Source organism: Rattus norvegicus, chromosome 17 (genome assembly GCF_021556685.1).
Source record: "Rattus norvegicus strain SHRSP/BbbUtx chromosome 17, alternate assembly SHRSP_T2T, whole genome shotgun sequence".
Lineage (NCBI taxonomy): Eukaryota > Metazoa > Chordata > Mammalia > Rodentia > Muridae > Rattus > Rattus norvegicus.
The window spans coordinates 81,723,282-81,742,863 of record NC_141550.1 but is presented as its reverse complement, the minus strand read 5'-3'; the positions used below and the strand labels follow the sequence as shown (position 1 = coordinate 81,742,863).

The 19,582-nt window shown below is 44.0% G+C and overlaps 1 protein-coding gene across 4 annotated transcripts in view; it reads left to right on the top strand.

The window, feature by feature from the left end:
- Nmt2 (N-myristoyltransferase 2) overlaps positions 1-19,582 on the top strand; it is a 43,538-nt gene that overhangs the window by 20,159 nt on the left and 3,797 nt on the right. The window contains 11 exon segments of one of the 4 annotated variants that reach the window (NM_207590.2): positions 139-274; positions 697-739; positions 2,278-2,327; positions 4,891-5,035; positions 8,660-8,778; positions 8,864-8,955; positions 9,061-9,177; positions 10,710-10,880; positions 11,687-11,795; positions 17,292-17,462; positions 19,247-19,414. In NM_207590.2, coding sequence (NP_997473.2) covers positions 139-274; positions 697-739; positions 2,278-2,327; positions 4,891-5,035; positions 8,660-8,778; positions 8,864-8,955; positions 9,061-9,177; positions 10,710-10,880; positions 11,687-11,795; positions 17,292-17,462; positions 19,247-19,414 — 1,321 coding nt within the window. 4 annotated transcript variants of the gene reach the window in all.

Sequence of the window (19,582 nt, the reverse complement as noted above, 5' to 3'; positions counted from 1 at the left end):
ACTGTCATAGCCACACATCCTAACGTAGTTGTCCTGCACTGTGCAGGTCACATGTTTTTCTAAGTAATAGTTTTTTGCAACTCAATTTTATATAATGATGTTTTCCCTTTTGTTTCTTTTATCTTTAATTTCCTACAGAAGCCCTGGAGGGGATTTGGGAGCAAAAAAGAAAAAGAAGAAACAGAAGAGAAAAAAGGAGAAGCCAAACTCTGGGGGTACCAAGTCCGACTCCGCATCTGACTCCCAGGAGATTAAGATTCAGCAGTCTTCTAAAGTGAGAGCCTGTTTCCTTGCCACAGCTGTCTCTCTTCCCAACGCTGAAGAGCTGGGTCTGGGTGGAGTGGATGTGTAGCTAGTGCTTCTTTGGCTGTGTGTTGAATGCAGGAGTAAGTGGAGGATGTTTCCAGCCTCTCCGAAGCTCATGGGCACCCACATAACCAAGAGGTGCATACTGGGCGGGCATGCATGTGTGTGTATGTTCCTGTGTGTGGCACCTCATTTCTCCTTCTCTTTGTAGTAGTGCATAGATCATAGTCATAAAAGTCTCTGGGAGCCTGGTAGGAGGTTTGTTTTGTTGTTGTTTTGTTTTGTCTTTGTGTTTGTTGTTTTGAAGTTACACTTAATCTGTGATTACTTTTGGTTCAGAAGATATTCACATTTTAATTTTTCTGGGTGTCTGTCTAATTACCTGCATAGCACAACGCCATCTGGCAGCAGATTTCAGCAGGAGCAGCCATGGGTAAGTCTTCCGTTGACTTTGAATCAGCCTGGTCTGCAGTGGCCATCCCTCATGCCGTTGCCAAGGGTGGGAAACACCTCATGTTCTTCTCCCTTAGGATACCCTATTTTAGACCAAACTAGTTGTCCTTCTGGTCCTATGTTGGCAGGTAGCCTGCTGAACAGAGGGCTAGTTGTGCTGTATGTGGGTCTGGTGATTCGGATGGCAGTCACCTATTTGTGGAGACCCCTCCTTCCTATCACACAGGACAACACAGGCCTGGTGGGGCGGGAAACCAGAGCCAAAGGAGCTGAGTTAGAACATAACAAAAAAAAAAAAAAAAAAAAAAGACTTTGATGGTTACAGTTTCTAGAACGTCTTTCTGGTCAGGGTAACCCGGGGACCTGGCACTTGGCCCTGGCTCCATTACAGTGTACTGTGTCTCTTTGAACTGACTTCCTTATCCTGGAAAGCCCTCTTCCTTCCCCGAGTCTGTAAGGCTGTCATGAAGCTGAAATGATGCTGTTCTTGCTGAAGGTTGGTTTTTGTCCTAAAGTCCAGTGCATTCCGCAGAAGGCAGCACCTGCAAATTTTGTGGGCTTCAGGGTTTTTCATAGGAAGTTTATATTATGTCATATAAATCAACCAGTCTACCTGCTTTATGTGAAAGAACCAGAGAAGTATATTTACTGGGGGTTTAGCCCCGAGTGACTGTGAGGGAGAGAACAAAGTCGAGCTTTCCTCCCTAGCTTCCCTCTTGGCCTCACGTGATCAGTGCTCCACTAGACATAACTTCCAAGGTACACTGGGAAATCGCCATCAGCTTGCAAATAGTTTCCTCACTCTTGGTGTTGCTTCAGCAGATAAACGCATCACTTACCTGCAGTGTGGGCGGCTCTTTGCTTCTACCATGCCATTGGCTTCACCCATCCCTTTACCCTCAGGGATTCTAAGCACTTCCCTTCCACTCTGACACTGATAAGAAGCAGCAGCCGACTGAGTGGGAGGAACTTCTGTTAGCATTATGGTAGAGAGGGGTTTTGGTTGGTTGGTTGGTTTGGTTTTGTTAATTAGAAGCTAGCCAACAGTGTTTTGATGTGGGCTTTTATTCGTATTTTTTTTTTTAAACTGGAGTATCCTCCCCCCTCATAAATTTATGGCAGCTGAAGATAATGCCTTACTATTATAGTGGACTACATTTAGATAATAATCTCGTTTATATTCAAGGATTAAAAATAAAATCATATTTGTCTTGATTCTTAACAGATTGGTATACATGGTGCTGAGGCTTGAACCCAGGGCCTTATGCATGCCAGGCAAGCACTTTACCTGCCTGACCCATAACCCCAACCCTTTCTTACAGACTTTTTAGTGGCAGAAGACTTGGACAAATTTTTCCTAAGGTATTCAGTTTAGAACGTAATGGGCACAGGATGAAGTTGGTCTTTAGCATTCTTTAGGAAACAGCTATAACTAGAAGGAATTCCTGCCGCTTCGGTAAGAATATAGCAGTGGGCAGTTAACTGGGGGCTAATGCACATTCTCGCCTTTCTCCCCAGGTGGTGATACTATGGAAGGTGAATGGATAGATTTAAGAATGTATCATAAGGTGAGCGTGGTGGCGCCCGCCTATAATCCCAGCACCCAGGAGGCCTAGGCAGGGCGATTGTGAGTTCGAGGACAGTCTGAGCTATATAGGGAGACCTTGTCTCAAAAAAGAAAAAAAAAATTAATCTTAAGTCTGGGGCTCTGACCCAGTGGTTGAACATTTGCCAAGCATGATGTGCAAGGTTTGCATTTAATCCCCAGCACCTCAGAAATAATCACAAACTTTAAAAAATAAAAGATGAACTAAAGATGAACTGAATTTCCTTAATTTGACATTGTAGGTTTGGAAATTGTACTTATTTGCACCTATTTTCAGAAAGGATTTAAATAGTGAGCACTGGGATATAAATGTGTCCCAAGTGGCTGTTACTTGTAGCACAGCCTGGTGATACTGAGTGGGTAAAACTACAAACTACTTACTCGAGGGTCTTCCTGGAGCTGGGGTATTCGCTCTTCTAGTACCAAGATACTGTTTCATGATTACTGCAAAGGAATTTGCTTTTACCGTGTCTTGGAAGATTAAACTCAACTATCAGAAAAGAAAAATTACTGTAACAAACTAGTTACAGAACCAGGTATATTTTTTTCTAAGCCAAGATTCTACTTTGCATTTTCAAGCCAGAGTTAAATGTATCTTCAAGCGTTGTTGGTTTGGACTGTGTTGTACAGCTTGGCTCCTACCTCATAGTAGACTGTGCTAGAACTGCAGGAGTTTATTAATCACTCAGTTACTTAAAGTGTTGAAGAATGAAACAGACCCAAGATTTCTAAAAAAAAATTTTTTTAATTAAACACTTCACATGAGATTATGGATATGAAATCAACAGGCCAAAAGAACAACTGGAATTAAAACAATTTACATACATGAGCTAAAAGTAGCTAGATGCAAACTATTTTGTTGTAAGTGAATCACATGACAGTTAAATATCTGTGCTCAATGAAATGAATAATGTGGCTAAAAACATACAGAGCCAAGTGCTGTTGCTCATGCCTGTGACGGTTCCTATGGGAGAGGCCAGCACGGGCGGATCTCAAATTCAAGGCCGACCTGGGCAACGTAGTGACGCTGTGTCTCAACTTAACTTCTTAAAAGGCTGAGAGATATAGCTCAGCGGTAGAGCATTGCTCTTCTAACATGTATGTGGCTCTGGATTTAATTCCTAATACCACTCCCAAAAGTGAGAGGACGGAAAGAGGAAGAGAGAGAAAGCGGTGCAGTGTTTAGTACAAGAAAATACTGTGTTTAATCCGTACGTCATTGAGATGTGGCTCTCTGGGTTTTGTCTTGACTAGTGTGTAGGAAAACAGCTTCTAGACTCACGGCTGTAGAGCTGTGCTTCTGTGCTTATGAATGGAGGCAGTGCCTGCTGCTTTTAGACACCGTGGCTTTGTCTGCTAGAGAATTTCAGTGTCAGGAACCTAAAGAAACCTAGTAAATGAGGGTAGCCGCAGGCTAGCGTGCACTTCAGATGAGAAGCTTTTCAGGTTATGATGAATTTACCTAGAGCACAGACTTTAAACTCAGAATAGGGCAGAAATCCAAAGTAGCTGCTTATAAACCATGGAGGGTCCACTGTCGCTGTGCTTCACATTCACAGTGCTGAAATGTCTTCCAACTGCTTCCAAGTAAGTCACAATGGAAGGAACTACTTGAGCAGTATCAAAATCCTTAAACTCGCTTATTTAATTGGGAAAAGCCACTGATTTCTACATCCAGGCTCATGTGCAGTGTTTCATTTTGAATGTAGTTTCAGTTTCTGTGTATTATTTATTACATTTGAAGAAATTCAGTAGGTGGGGAATCTATAAGGAAAAAGACAAATACTGGCTTTGAGAAGGGACTTTTTGCAATTTAAAAGTATTGCCCACTTTATCAGTAAGAACCTGTTTCCCTAAGAATGAGGCTCGACTTCCACACGTGTGCTGGGAGAGCCAGCGGTGGGTGCTGAGGATGAGGATTCACAGAGAAGCTTCTCTTCTGCCTTCTGTCTCAGGCTCCTCCAGTGGGAGAAAGTCTGGGTGTGGTCCAGGAGGGAGCAGCAGCAGGGCTTAGTGATTTCTTCTTAACCATTTCCTTCCCAGCATAGCCCCAAGGTTCTCTTCTTTCTCTTCCCTTCCTTCCCTTCTAATCATCTCTTGTCTGTCTAGTTTCTGTTCTAGAACTTGTTTCCTCTGCCCTCCATTGCTGCCGCAGAGCATTAACGCTAACAGCACAACCGAGGCTCCTGGCTGCCTGGCTGCTGTGTGACAGTAATGCATGCCCTGCATGTCACTCTTTGCCTTCTTTTCCCAAAGGAGCAGTGGGAGCAGCACAGATGGGCGGGATCCTGAAGAGAGGGTGCCTCTGTGTACTTAGCATGCCCAAGCCGGCAGAGCCCCATTGACGCTGCAGCCCACTGGTAACTGCAGCAGTGCGGTTGTCAACACCTCAGGATGCCCACAGATAGCCTTTAGCAGGCCTCCAGGAGGTGGGGCAGTGTTTGAGGCCAGTGCACACAGTTGCCCTGAGTTCAAAGGGTAGAAGCTTCCTCATGTCATGTGTCTCTTTGTTTCTGCTCTTCTAGAATCCCACCATCCCTATTCAGAAGCTACAGGACATCCAGAGAGCAATGGAGCTGCTCTCTGCATGCCAAGGCCCAGCCAGGAACATTGATGAGGCCACAAAACGCAGATACCAGTTCTGGGACACACAGCCAGTGCCCAAATTGAGTAAGCTCATGTGTGTGTTTCTACAAGTCAGGGTGAAGAAGCTTCAGTCTTGTGTCAGACACGCAAAATTCACACAAAAGCTAGTATCTGTCTTCTTAAAATACGTATATATAGTAGGTAGGGACATTGATTTTCAATACCATTGATTGTAGCCTAATTGCTGTTTCTGATACATTATCCAGTTTTCCCATACTTGAGATGTGTATTATATGTTTATATTTATTTATATATACATATTTATATATATTACAATTTCCTATTAAACATTCCTGTGTATGTGTGTAGTATAATATGTAACACATTATATAGTAAAGAATATGCTATACATGATATACAGCATATATATACTAAACAGAAGAGAAATGAGTTTTTTTTCTCTTCATTCTTATTCTTTGCTTCTGAGCTTCATGAAGTTGGGGTTTTGGGTTTTTTTCCCCTATATGTTGTATTTTTAAGATTTTTGTATTTTCATTAAATGCAAATGACTTTTTGCTTGCATGAATATATTGTATGCTTGATGTCCACAGAAGCCTGAAGAAGTCAGAGGATTCCCTGAAACTATAGTTAAAATTTTTGAGGGGGCTGGAGAGATGGCTTGAGCTGTTAAGCACTGACTCTCTTCCAGAGGTCCTGAGTTTAATTCCCAGCAACCACATGGTGGCTCACAGTCATCTGTGATGGGATCTGATGCCCTCTTGTGGCATGCAGACATACATGCAGATACATTTTTTTTAAAGTTTTAAAGTACCATGTTGATGCTAAGAACCAAACTTGTTCCTCTGCTAGAGCAGTAAGTGTTTTTAACCACTGAGCCTTTGCTCGTGCACGCGCGCGCGTGCGCACGCGCGCACACACACACACACACACACACACACACACACACACACACACACCACCTCCCACTACATTATTTTTTAGCATTTTCCATGCCTCAGGTATTCTAAACAATTCAGAAAAGAACTTTCCTATAATAGTCCACTAAGTGGATAATTGCATACTCATCAGGATTCTGAACACACTCTAGTGACGTATCAATTATGTCACATTATATGGGAGTTACCCCAATTATATGGGAGTCAGAGTCCCCTTTGAAAGTGAAGGCTCTTTTGGACTCTGCTCATGTAAAGATCTGTGAAAGGGTCTTTTTCCTAGGACCTACTCCAACACATTCCACTTAAGACTTCTCCCAGTTAACTTCCTACAGACATAACTGTTTCATTCCCACTGTGCATAGGTGATGCAGCTGTCGTGAAAGTGTTCCAGTTGCATGACGGTACACGCCCTGCTTCGACTCAGTTCTGTGCCTATTCACGATTGGGTTATTTAGATTCCAAACAGCATAGAGGGTCACTTGCCACCTAAAACTCTGAAGCGCCTAGTAGCATGCGGATAATCATTTTGTCATTGTAAGTCAGGGAGTCATGTTTTTCTGAGCGTTGACGGATCAGTTATATGCGTCCCAATCCTTTCCCACGCATAGCTGCCCCCCAGCTTGAAAAGAGTAAGACGATGTAGGAGAGGGAGGAGGAAGAGTGGAGGGCTGGGAGCATATGCTTCAGTGTAAAGAGTAAGACGATGTAGGAGAGGGAGGAGGAAGAGTGGAGGGCTGGGAGCATATGCTTCAGTGTAAAGAGTAAGACGATGTAGGAGAGGGAGGAGGAAGAGTGGAGGGCTGGGAGCATAGGGTTCAGTGTAAAGCAGTGGCTCAGAGCGGGTGAAGCCCCAGAGTCATCCCTTGCACCAGAGGGGACAGTACGCTTTTTTTCTTTCAACTTCTAGAAATGTGTCTGCTAATGAAGGAATATTTTTTAGAATAAGTTACAGAGTCTTTAATTAGATGCTGAATTATGAGTATTAGCTGAAGGATCTAGATTTAATGGTTTTGGTGAACTACGTTTACCTGGATGCGGTTCATCAAGATGCCTTCTGCCCTCCAGAGGAGAAGGTGCTTAACCCTCAGGCCTTCTTTCAGGAAGGATTGCCTGGGACTCATCCTGCTTTTCCTCTTGCCCCAATTCTTCAAGGTTCTTGGAATGCTGGAGCTCTTGGTGCACTTCAGTTCAACCAGAGGCAATATCTAGTAATAGAACCTTGTTGTTAGGGCAAGGGAGGCCTGCAGACAAGCACATGTAGAGTCATCACTAGTTCTATCTGTCTGAGGGTTGCACAGTAAGAGCCAAGCCTTAGACTTCATGGGGACCCTGCCGGGGGTTGGGCCACATGAACTTTCCTGAGGATACCTGAGGAACTGATACGAGTCGTGCACTTCTCATAGGATTCTGTGACCCTGAGGACTAGGCCTGAGGGTGCTTACTCAGCAGATGGTGAATGGCAGACACAGCATGGGGCACAGGTCAAGAAATGTTGATGGGAGATGGACAAAGGCAGAAGGGTAGATCAGGTGGCCATGCAGAGCAGCTTAGATATCTTTTCCAGGAAAAGCTTTAGTTGTTGAAAGATGCTGAGAGGAAATGACTTGTGAGCTTGAGAAATTTCCAGGGACTGATACCTTGATGACCAGAGGACAAGGCTCAGGAAAAAAAGGAATGCCCTGAGCCATGGCAAACGCTTAAGGTCAGATGCTAGAATACTGGGAATGAGGAATGTAGAGGGTATGAGGAGATACTAAGGCCGGCTGGAACCACAAAGAAACATCTGTATTTTATCCCAGTGACAAGACCTTTAATGTTGAGAGTGAATTGCAGAAGGGAAATCGAGGGCTCGGTCAGTGCTTAGTTTCTAGAGTGCTGGCCTACTCTACACCAAGTCTTGGGTTTGTCCTCACCCTCTCATCAGTCATGTGGTACATGTGTAATCCTAGCACTCAAGAAGTAGAGACAGGGTCGGAAGTTGAAGATCATCGAGGGCTACATAACAAGTTCAAGGCCAGCCTGGCACACACAGGACACAGCTCCCCCAGAAAGACGAGCAGGGGAACCCAGAAGTTACTAAAGATGGGCTATAGTACAGACTAGCAGTAAGGTGCGCAGGAGTGACAGTTAAGAGCTGTTCTAGGGTTTGCTGCTGGGAGAGGCCAGACATCACTGTGGCCTCTGCACCCTGGATCTGTAAAGATAGAATGAGAGAGCATTCCCGAGACTGTCTATCATCAAGTCTGTCACTATAGTGATTCCCAAGACTGTCTATCAAGTCTGTCACTATAGTGATTCCCAAGACTGTCTATCATCAAGTCTGTCACTATAGTGATTCCCGAGACTGTCTATCATCAAGTCTGTCACTATAGTGATTCCCAAGACTGTCTATCATCAAGTCTGTCACTATAGTGGTGACAGTGCAGCAAGGGCTGAGACTAAGAAGTCATTACCACTTTTATAATGTCATCAAGTGACATACAGTTCCTCCTTTACTTTAACTGATAAGATAGTATTCCAAAGAAGTCCACAATGATTGTCCATCATTACTATATATGGTTAATGTTATTAATTAATACCATTGTTGTAATGCATTACTAATACAGCTGCTATTAATATTGCTATTCTTCATTGGATTATTCTGAGCCCAAGTGTCCTAAATCTGAAAGTATTCTTTCACTTCTCTTGCTGACTGTTTGGGATTAACAGACTACTGAGAAATGTAATATCCTCTTTTTTTCTGTTTCTCCAGATGAAGTCATAACATCTCATGGTGCAATTGAACCAGACAAAGACAATATCCGCCAGGAACCGTATTCTTTGCCACAAGGTTTCATGTGGGACACATTAGACTTGAGTAATGCTGAAGTGGTAAGATCTAATTCGACACCTGCACTCAAACACGTTGGCTAAGGTGCAGAGCGCCTTAAAATAGGACACTTGCTTTGTCTTGTAGCTCAAGGAGTTGTACACGTTGCTGAACGAGAATTATGTGGAAGACGATGACAATATGTTCCGCTTTGACTACTCACCTGAGTTTCTCTTGTGGTATGCCTGGCTGGTCGTGGGCCACTGATGGATTGTTGAGTCGGGAGGTCTTGCTTGTTCTGTGTTCTTAGATGCTAACTGCTGTGTTTCTCTTCCCTACCTCAGGGCTCTGCGTCCCCCAGGATGGCTTCTGCAGTGGCACTGTGGGGTCCGAGTGTCTTCCAATAAAAAGTTAGTAGGCTTCATAAGTGCCATCCCAGCAAACATCCGAATTTATGACAGGTATGTGTTACAGCCTGTGTGTGTTTATGTGTCCTCCAATTATAATTAAACCAGGTTTTTAAAAACTGCACGGTCCAGAGCTAGACAGGGCTTAGCAAAACGTGTGCGTGTGCAAGCACGGGGGCCTGAGTTTGGGTCCCCCGGCACCCCTATTGAAAGCCAGGTGCCATGATGCACGCTTATAATCCTGGAGTTGGAGGAGCACAGACAGGAGGGTTTGGGGTGTCAGTAAGCTCCAGGTTCAGTGTCCCACCCTATCTCAAAGGTAAGGTTGTGGCGAGCTGTTGTGGAAGATACTAGATACTGGCCTTCGGTGTTGCCAGCTTGTGCTGTGTAGTAGAATTCTGACTCAGGAGACCAAAGAACAGGAGATGTAATGTAGCTCAGTGTAGAGTGCCTGCCTAAATGCTTGAGGCTTTGGGTTTCCAGCACCCAAGTGAGGTAAGTCAATGACAGACGGCTCAGAATGGCTGTGGTAGTAGGGTTGCTCAGGAGAGTTTAGGAGTACTTTGTACATTGGTGCTGTAAACTTTAAACTCTTTTAACAGTTGGACAAGAGATGAGAGAACAGTGCAGTCTGTCTGTCCTTCCATTGTCCTACTGTACCTTACTCCACTCCTGTCTTTTTTTCTTTTCCTTCACTTTCTGTCTTTCAATCTCATACATATACACTGTATGTATGTATGTATGTATGTATGTATGTATGTATGTATGTATGTATGTATGTATGTGTTACATAGAATAAACAAAGCTATCAATAAGTATTTCTGAAAAAATAAGCAATTTTAGAGGGAATTATAAACTCTGTCCAGATGATAAGTGTCTTACAGTTTGGCTTTGGATTGCCAACCCTGAAAATCAGATGTCCAGTGGTGAAAACCAGAGGTCTGATAGCTAATCTGTCTGTTTACCATAGTGAGCTGCCCAGCTGGTTGATTTGAGCATGTGCTCTTAAGAACACTGCAATTTAAATAAAATGCATGTATCCCCAAAGTCAGGACTGAGCTTTGAAGCCCTGGGAGGCTTATGGTGTCTTGGAAAAGTGTCAGCTCTGTCTGATCGTGGCCCTTCTCTGGTCTTGGGGAATCTGTTATGTTCTGACACAATACCTTGCCATTTCTACACTGGATGAGCCTGGGGGCCTAGGGGCCTGGATGGGGGGGCATGTGGGCATGTATTTAGTTGTGTTTTTTTTTTTCCTGAATTTATATATGTTGCAGGAAAAATGTAGGAACCTTCTGAGTCATATCTGATCCAACATCTAAAATTAGACCATCTAAAATAGACCAAAGTTTTACATTCTGATTGAGATCTTGGAGGCCAAGTCTCCCTAACCTAGAGTTGATCGTTTTGGCAATGGATATAGAAAATAGTGTCCAGTCTGAGTCTGTGAAGAGCCTACACAGCACAGTATTTTTCTTGACTATTATGTTAAAGAATGTCTTTCATGGTCTTCTTCTTTGGAACTTTATGAAAGTATTACCTTGCCTTTTTTTTTTAAGTGTGGTCTGATTGTCCCATCTGTTTGCCAGTGTGAAGAGGATGGTGGAAATCAACTTTCTTTGTGTGCATAAGAAACTGAGATCCAAACGGGTAGCCCCTGTGTTAATCCGGGAAATAACTAGAAGAGTGAACCTGGAAGGCATCTTTCAGGCTGTGTATACTGCAGGAGTGGTTCTCCCTAAGCCTGTGGCCACATGCAGGTAATAGTGTCAGCAGACATCAGGTGTGCTGGGCCTTACCTTGTTCTCTTCCCATGTAATCCACAGGAACTTGGGCTTGCTGGGGATAGTAGGTTTTTGGTAGCTGAGAAGGAGACAGAACTAGAACCATTGAATCCAATATTCAGTATATTATGTAGGCCTTTGGGTGTTAAAAGTAAACTTTACCCAGCAAAGCTGGGTAAATTTATGTTTCTATTTCTACTTCATTGGACGTGAGCACCTTGTGTGCGTGGAGAAAACTATGGCAGCGCTGTGTGAACTGTATGGGAACCTTACAGTATCGTAGCAGTTCAGAGTGCAGACGTGCCTGTTGAAAGAAGGCTTGAGCTGCCTTGTCTGACTCCACAGCTACCCAGCCTCTCTAAGTTACTCCACAGCTAGCCAGCCTCTCATTAGTAAATAAGAAAAATGGGCATCACAGGTATATTCAGTGCAAATGTGTTCTATATCATAACTAGTCATATAAGTTAAAGGACTTCTTCAGAATTAGTTTTCTTCAGCGAGGATCTCCTATAATACTGTTTTATGTTTCAGGAATATTTTCATGATCTTAAAATTTACTGGTTCACCTGACACAAAATCTTTATTTAATAATTTGCAAAATATTAAAAATGTAATATTCTCTAGGGGACGAGATGCAAGTAAATTGTGAGTCAGTTTTGTTTCGTTTGTTAATCTTCAAACAAATCAATGCATAGGAAGGGGGTCAGCACCTGGTACAGCATAAGTATCAAGTAGATGCTTCTGGAACAGCAAGACAAAGTGGAACCTTGGTTGTCTTCCAGGTATTGGCACCGATCCCTAAACCCCAGGAAACTGGTGGAAGTGAAATTTTCTCATCTGAGTAGAAACATGACCTTACAGAGAACGATGAAGCTTTACAGACTTCCAGATGTAAGTAAGGGGCACTTGTGACTTTCTGAGTCGGCGCCCACTGACGCTTTTGATGCAGAAGAGCAGTACTAACCTCAGACCGAAGCTCTGCTTGTGTGAGGAAAGGAGGCTGCTGTGGCAGGGATGGACACTGTGGGACTCGAGAGCTAGGAAAGTGGGGATTTCAGAGTCTTTTGCCTTCGTAGGTTTAGCATTGTATGTGATTAAATGCAAATCTAGGGAGTTTTGCCTTTTTGAGTATTGCTACTTAAATAATGAGGAAGCAGAGTTCAAGCTGCCTCTGACGTCCTAACACCATCGAACTCAGGGTTTGCATTTAAAGAAAAGGCTGGGAGGTGGAAATAATGTTACATTGAGTTGTTACCTGAAGTTGCCTTGGAGACCTAAGATGTAGGAGATGTCAGGGCAACCTCAGTGTTACAACTTCAATGTCTGGGGTCCACACCTCAGCTGTGACCTTCTGGGCTCCTCGGAAGGGCTTGGGGCCCTTCTCCAGCTCTGCCCTCTGCAGCACTCCAGGCTTGGCTGACTCCACCCCACTGCTGCTGCTGTGCTTGGTGCTCATCCCGTGGGACTGGCATCTCCAATAGACAGGGAACTGTGCTTCACCCGTAGCCTCTCATAGGCTGTGTTCATCGTTCCAAGCCTAAACTTTACATGAGCCCTTCAGTCCTGTGCCATCAGCTCAGAAAGGACTTCCCAGATTTCACCTCAGTGACGCTGCTCTCTTCTTAATCTCTTCTTCTTAATCTCCGCTAATTTCTTAGCTCAGGCTAACCAGCATTTACTATCATCGTAGTCTCCTCCTGTCCTTGACTCTAAGGCCAGAGCTATATGGCTGAAGCTGTCCAGTTCTGCTGCTTGGTGGGGCTGGAACAACCCACACACACTCACCTTGTTCTATTACATTGTAGCCAGCTTTCTTTTTTTTTTTTTTTTTTTTTTTTTTTGTTTGTTTGTTTTTTGTTTTTTTTGGGGGGGGGGTCTTTTTTTCGGAGCTGGGAACCGAACCCAGGGCCTTGCACTTCATAGGCAAGCGCTCTACCACTGAGCTAAATCCCCAACCCCTTGTAGCCAGCTTTCTGTTTTCCAACTTCTTCACTGCCTAAGCTTGGCTGTCCTGGAGCTTGCTCTATAGATTTACCTTGAACTTGGAGATCTTCATGGCTCTGTTTCCTGAATGCTGGGATTAAAGGCCGTGTACTACCTTGTCTGGACCTAAGCTTTTCTCTCCTTAGAACTTGCTCTGTACCAGGCTGCCCTTGAACTCAATGATCTACTTACTTCTGTCTCTTGGCATTAAAGGTCTGAACTACCGTGCCTGGGCCTAAGATTTTCATGGCCACTATCCTCAAGATCCAGATCAAAAGCCTGTGTCCTCCATTTCTGGATTGTAGTCCATTCCAGATTAAAAGTCCAAATGAAAGCAGTAACGAGGTTAAACACCTAGATAAAACCATTCCTTGTTCAGTGGCAAACACATAAGCAATAAGCTTAGGTTGTGGGATCTTGTCACTACTCCCTCAATGTGTTTGTCTCCTAGAACCAGGATTTAGCTCCATTGTACTTCCCATTGCCCTTTTACTACTTGAAGCACACATTTTGTATTTTTCCTTTTAAGCTTGCTTCACCCACAACCTGCTCTTTACTAAACCGCGGCAGAGTCTAAACTGGATTTGAGACCTCCTTGTCAATGCATCTAATCTGACTCTCTCCACTTAACCTCAGGCAGTCGCTGGACAAGGGCAAAGCAGCCACATTCTTACCAGAATATCACAAGAACAGTCTCTCAGCCACACACTAAAATTCTCCTCTGAAACCTCTAGAGCCAGCCTTCCATAGTTCCAATCACTCTCAGCAACAAAGTCTTCTATATTCCCACGAGGATGGCCTATTAAACCCAACTTTAAGTGTCCACTGCTTTCCAGATCCACATCCTTTCAGTACCCCAGTACCTGGGACCAGCTTGTGTCTTAGTTATGGTTTCCATCACTGAAGAGACACCATGACTAAGGCAAGTCTTGTAAAGGACAGCTTACAGGTTCAGAGGCTTACAGTCCATTATCATCGTGGCAGGAATCATGGCAGCATCTAGGCAGGCATAGCACTGGAGCAGCTGAGAGTTCTGCATCCTGTCCAGAAGGCAAACAGGAGAAGACTGTCTTGCAAGCAGCTAGGAGGAGGATCTCAAAGCCCACAATGACACACTTCCTCTAACAAGGCCATACCTCCTCCAACAAGGGCACACCTCCTAATAATGCCACTCCCTGGAAAGGTACATTCAGACCACCACAGTGTCCTACTGTGTGGTTATTACTGTACAATCGAGAATAGAAGATAGTTAGCAAGGTCCAGGCATGTTCTAGGTGTCTTCTTTTTCAGGTATAAGAAAGAGGAATGAAGAGTAGTCTAGTTTAATTCTGTTGCTGCAAAAACAAACACCCCTCTGACTAATCAGCTTTGGAGGGAAAGGTCTTGATTTACTTCCACTTTTGAGTCTCAGTCCATCCTTGGGAAAGTCAGGGCTAGAACTTAAAGAAGGAATTGTTGAGGCAAGAATAACAGGAACTCTGTTACTGACTCACTCTCTGTCTCATGCACACTTAGTTTTCTTAGGCAGCCCAGGCCAGCCTACCAGGGATGGTGCTGCCCATGTGGTCTGGTCCCTCCCACATCAGTGAGTAATCAAGATGATCCAAACAGTGATAGGTGCAGGCCAGTGTGGTCGGGGCAATCCCTTGGTTTCCTCTTCCAGGTCTCTCCAGGTTGTGTTATGGTTACCATATAAATTAATTAGCATAGTAGTTGGTTGGAAAAAGAGAGAAGAGAATAAAAGAGATAAAAGTACAGATGCCAACAGCGTTGCCATGGTACCTCTGGGTCAAAGATAGATGGTGCAGCTGCTAACAGTCAAGGTTAGGAATGTTTTTGTGCCACTCAGCATAAAAGGAGCCTTCTAGGATAAAGCATTTGTCCATGGCTCTGTCTCATCTTTCTGGGCCATCATTACTGTCTGCTGCTGTTGTTGTTGTTGTTGTAGTTGTTGTAGTTGTTGTTGTTGTTGTTGTTGTAGTTGTTGTTGTAGTTGTTGTTGTTGTGTTGTTGTGTTGTTGTTGTTGTTGTTTTAGTTGTAGTTGTAGTTGTTGTAGTTGTAGTTGTTGTAGTTGTTGTAGTTGTTGTAGTTGTTGTTGTTGTAGTTGTTGTTGTAGTTGTTGTAGTTGTTGTTGTTGTTGTAGTACAGTTCTTGATTTTGTGTCTCTGGCGCAGACTCTGAATGTGGCTGCTAACATTTATTAGGCTAATATTGTGCTAGAGAGTAAACATTTATACTCTCATGCACTAGACTGAGCAGTCAAGATGGCAGACAGGCTATAATCACTCTGTCACAGAGTTGACATGGAAACACACACTTGGCATGTGGAGTCTGCTTTGTAGGACACTCACCATGGCTGATACTCCCCCAAGACTAGGCTTCCCCAGGAAATACTTCTATATCTCCCCACCTACCCTTCAACGTTTATTTGACATTAAATGTATTCAATCAAAGTTGGAGGGAGGGACCTTAAAAGTAAAGGAATTTGAATTCCATAAAAAGCAGGGTCGGTCAACATGCATCCGTGCGCTTCATGCTGTTAAAGGGATAGGACACATGAAAGTATGTGCATAGTCTGTTTAGTGACATTGATGATCCTAGTGTTTACAAACTCCCCTCTTAACTACTGCTCCCAGCTCCATTCTGGACTCCCTGCAGTCTTAAATCCAAGACAGAATTTACTTAGGAAATGTAGCATGCTCCCTCCCATTAACTAGGAAAGTTTCTTTGCTTTATTTTGAACCCTCAGAAAAATGACTGTTTTACTCAGTTCTGCAAAAGCATCCTATTTTTACTTCAGTTTAGGTCTTCCCGCTTATTCTTGAAGACAGTCATAATTGTTTGAGCTATAGAGCTTCATAGCTGAAAGTAATCTTGTCTTTTGTGCCACTGGTGTTCAAACGTCCTACACTGAGCTATGTAACCCAGCCCAAGAAAAAGTACTTTGTATGTGACTTGGGTATAGAGACACGTTTTAGATAGTTTTGGTCTTTAATAGCATTCAGAAATACATTTTTATTTTACGTTTTTCCAGGTGGGACTGGACATTTCTTTTTGCCGTACTAGGATTTGATGCAGGGACTTGTGCACACTGGGCAGGCACGTTACGACTGAACTACATCCTGAGTAGGAGTGGGTGTTTCTAATCTTTTGAGAGCCACAACAAGATTAGTAAGAGCGTGAGCTGCACATGCAGTGCCAGGGACTTAGTTCTCGACTGTAGATAATTGAGTGGTACGTCAGTTGAGGTCCTGTATCTCTATAAAGACTACTACCCAGTCCTTGAAGAGCTTGTGAAAGCTCACCCAAGACTTCCTGAGCATTTCGGGCTTTCCTGTCATCCTGACGCTAATCAGCAGTCAGTCAATACCGTTGGTCACAGAACCTTGGAAATCCCTAGGTAATAGTTGGTCACAGCTGCCACTGAAGATGAAACTGGTCTTCCTTCCTGGACATCTGTGTGGGGTCCTTCAGTTATAATGATCTGACTTCAGGAGTGTTGTCTGGGGTTTTAGCGTGCACATGCATGGTGCGTGTGTGGAGGTCAGAGGACAGCTCGGTAGAGTTGGTTACAGATGCACATCACAGCGTCTGGCTTTTATAAAATGTGGGCTCTGAAGATCAAGTCCAGGTTGTCAGGCTCGTGTGGCAAGTGCTTGTTTGCTGAGTCTTTCCCTAGGCTCTAGGGATTTTTAACTTAGAGATATTTACAAGGAATTGAGAACAAAAAAGTATATTAGCAATATCTGCAGTACTTCTAAAATAATCCAGTATTTCTCCAAGGGACAAAAGCATAAAATTTGATGACCTTCCTCATATCTATTAAATTATTGGTATATAAATCCGCACGTAATGTTCCATTTGATTTGTTTGGGTAAGGAGGTGGGACACATTGCTTAGTGACATTCTTTGTGAGAGTGAATGTCACACATGTGCCAGGTGCGTGAGTGGAGATTGGAGGACAGCCTAAGAGTTGCTTCCTCCTTCCACCCTGTGGATGCTGGGGATGGAACTCAGGTGCTCAGACTTGGCAGTGGGCTTCCTTAACCCAGAACAGCCTCAGCAGCCCTCCTCATCTTCCTTTTCATTCTGAGAGTCCGTTTCTGTAAGTTGCTCAGACTGGCCTTGAACTCTCTGTATCCTGGTAAGGCCTTGACCTTGCAGTTAATTCCCATGCCTTATCCTCTCTAATAGCTGGGATTCTGGAGGCTGGGCCGCTAGAGCCAGCTTCAGGCTTTAATGGAATCATGTTTCTGACCGACTAAAGCAAGTCTAGAGCCAAGAGCCTCTAGTTGTAACAAGTTTCCCTCAGCAGGGCTGTGGGCCACGCTTTGAGCGCAAGGGAATTTCATTTACTCCTCTTGTGTTTACTTGTGGCTTTGTTTTGTACTCCCTCCAACAAGGTTACAAAGACTTCAGGTCTGAGACCGATGGAACCAAAAGATATCAGAGCAGTCCGAGAGCTAATCAACGTCTACTTGAAGCAGTTTCATCTAGCTCCAGTGATGGGAGACGAAGAAGTGGCCCACTGGTTCCTCCCCAGGGAGCACATCATTGACACCTTTGTGGTGGAGGTAAGGACACGGCTGGTAAGCTAGTCCTGAGAAGGGTAAAGCTTCTTTGAGGAGCATCATCGTATGCCGTAGCTTTCCTCCAAAGCTCCCTGCTTCTGGTAGCCCTCCCACGGCTGCAACAGTCCTGGATTAGAGCACCCTCACTACTTAGTAAAGGGAAGCTAGGCTGCATTTCTGTTGTGCCTTGTGCATTTGCACCTTTCAGGATGAAAAGCTAATAATTAGTCACCTCAGACAGCTATGTTCCAGCGCTTAGTATTATTTTCGCCTTTGTGTAACTGGCTGGATGTGACCTGCCATTAAATCTAGATGACAAGCCCGGTTCAGCCACTTAACTTCTGTTCAAGGGAGGGAGGGACAGGAGCTAGTTAGTACTCTGACCAGTGCTTGCTTAGATGACTTTGACATGGTTTTGTCCAACTTTGTTTTACAAATCTTTGAGTTGTTTGTTCAGATGTTGTGTCACTTGAAGGCTCGGTGAGTTGAAGTAAGGTTGAACGGCGAAAGTGGAGTTAGCCTTGGCAAGCAATGGCAGACAGGAAAGGGCCAGTTAGAAGTGACTCTGGGGATTTGCGTGCACCACTTGTGCACACAACTGTTACTGAGCACTGTCAGGCATTGTTGGCCGTGTGACCAAAGGACCAATGGTTAGGGCAATTACGGAGAGACTGACCCAGGATAAGGATGATTCACGAGATATTCTGATGACAAGTGAGCGGGCAGTCTCAGTTTGTACCTCTAAAATCTCTTTGCACACAAGTCTTTACGTACCTGTGTGTCTCCAGAGACTTGTGAGTTATCCACTCTGAAGAGTTATTCAGAACCCCAGAGAGCTTCTACTCTGGGCAGACTAGGCCAGTAGCTATCTACAGTGCTCAAAATGTAGTAAGAGCTTGGCATTTGTCCCCATGTTATAACAAAAGTAAACCCATTGCATGTTACATAAAAACATCCCGTATATGAAAACTTAATTTTTCTCCCAAAAATTAGTGACTGAATAATTTCACGTTTTTTTAAAATTTTGGGTCCTTTCCTTGGTTTTGCTTTCTATTAATTGTGACATACTGCCTTGATTGAAGTATATGAAGAAGATATTTCCCATGAAATATTGAAGATTTGAAAATTTGTGCATAATTTTTCAGACAATTGTTTGGCTTTTTTTCTCTTTTGAGATGGGGTTTCCATATGTAGCTCAGGGTATGTTCAGGCCTGCCACGCTGCTCAGACTGGCTTCTAGGGTGTTTGGTTTTTGTTTTGGTTTTTGTGAATGGGTATTCTATCTGTATGTATGTCTGTGTCCTCAAAGGCCAGAAGAACTCAGACCCCTGGAGCTAGAGTTATAGACAGTTTGAGAGCATCTGTGTGGGGGTTAGGAGTCTAACCTGGGCCCTCTGGAAGAGCAGCTAGTGCTTTTAGGTACTGGGTCATCCCTCCAGCCTCTGACTTTAAATCTCAAGATCCTCCTGAGAGTTGGAATTACTGTGCACCACCACACACAATTCTTTTCAGATAATTATAAATGCTGTTCTCTGAAGTTTTATCAGTTTTCTGTTGAGCTAAAGCTCATTATTGGCAAACAAATCTTGTCTCTTTTTTTTTCTTGAAGTAACTAGCTCTCATTACTCACTTCTAAGATACCAAGACTGTGTGGCCATGTTCTTTGAAATAAGCTCTGTTCACACTAGGTAGCCAGCCCTGTGTACAGCCCTGTGTCCTCCTGTATCGGCTGGCCAAATGCTTACTCAAGGAGACACTCACCACTGTCGCTTCCTCCTGTCCCCCAGAGCCCCAGTGGGAAGCTGACCGACTTCCTGAGCTTCTACACACTCCCCTCCACGGTTATGCACCACCCCGCTCACAAGAGCCTCAAGGCTGCCTATTCCTTCTACAACATTCACACAGAGACGCCCCTGCTGGACCTCATGAACGACGCGCTCATTATAGCCAAATTGGTGAGTGTGGTGCCACTTTTTGTACTACCTGGATTTCCTTAAGCAAACAACCTACAGAGAGGTTCCGTGCAAGAGCAGTGTATAACTCTTATCCATGGAGCCATCCCTCCAGCTCTCTCCCCAGCTGACTGTATAATAGTCTTCTCAGATGGCTCTCAGTCTGCGGTT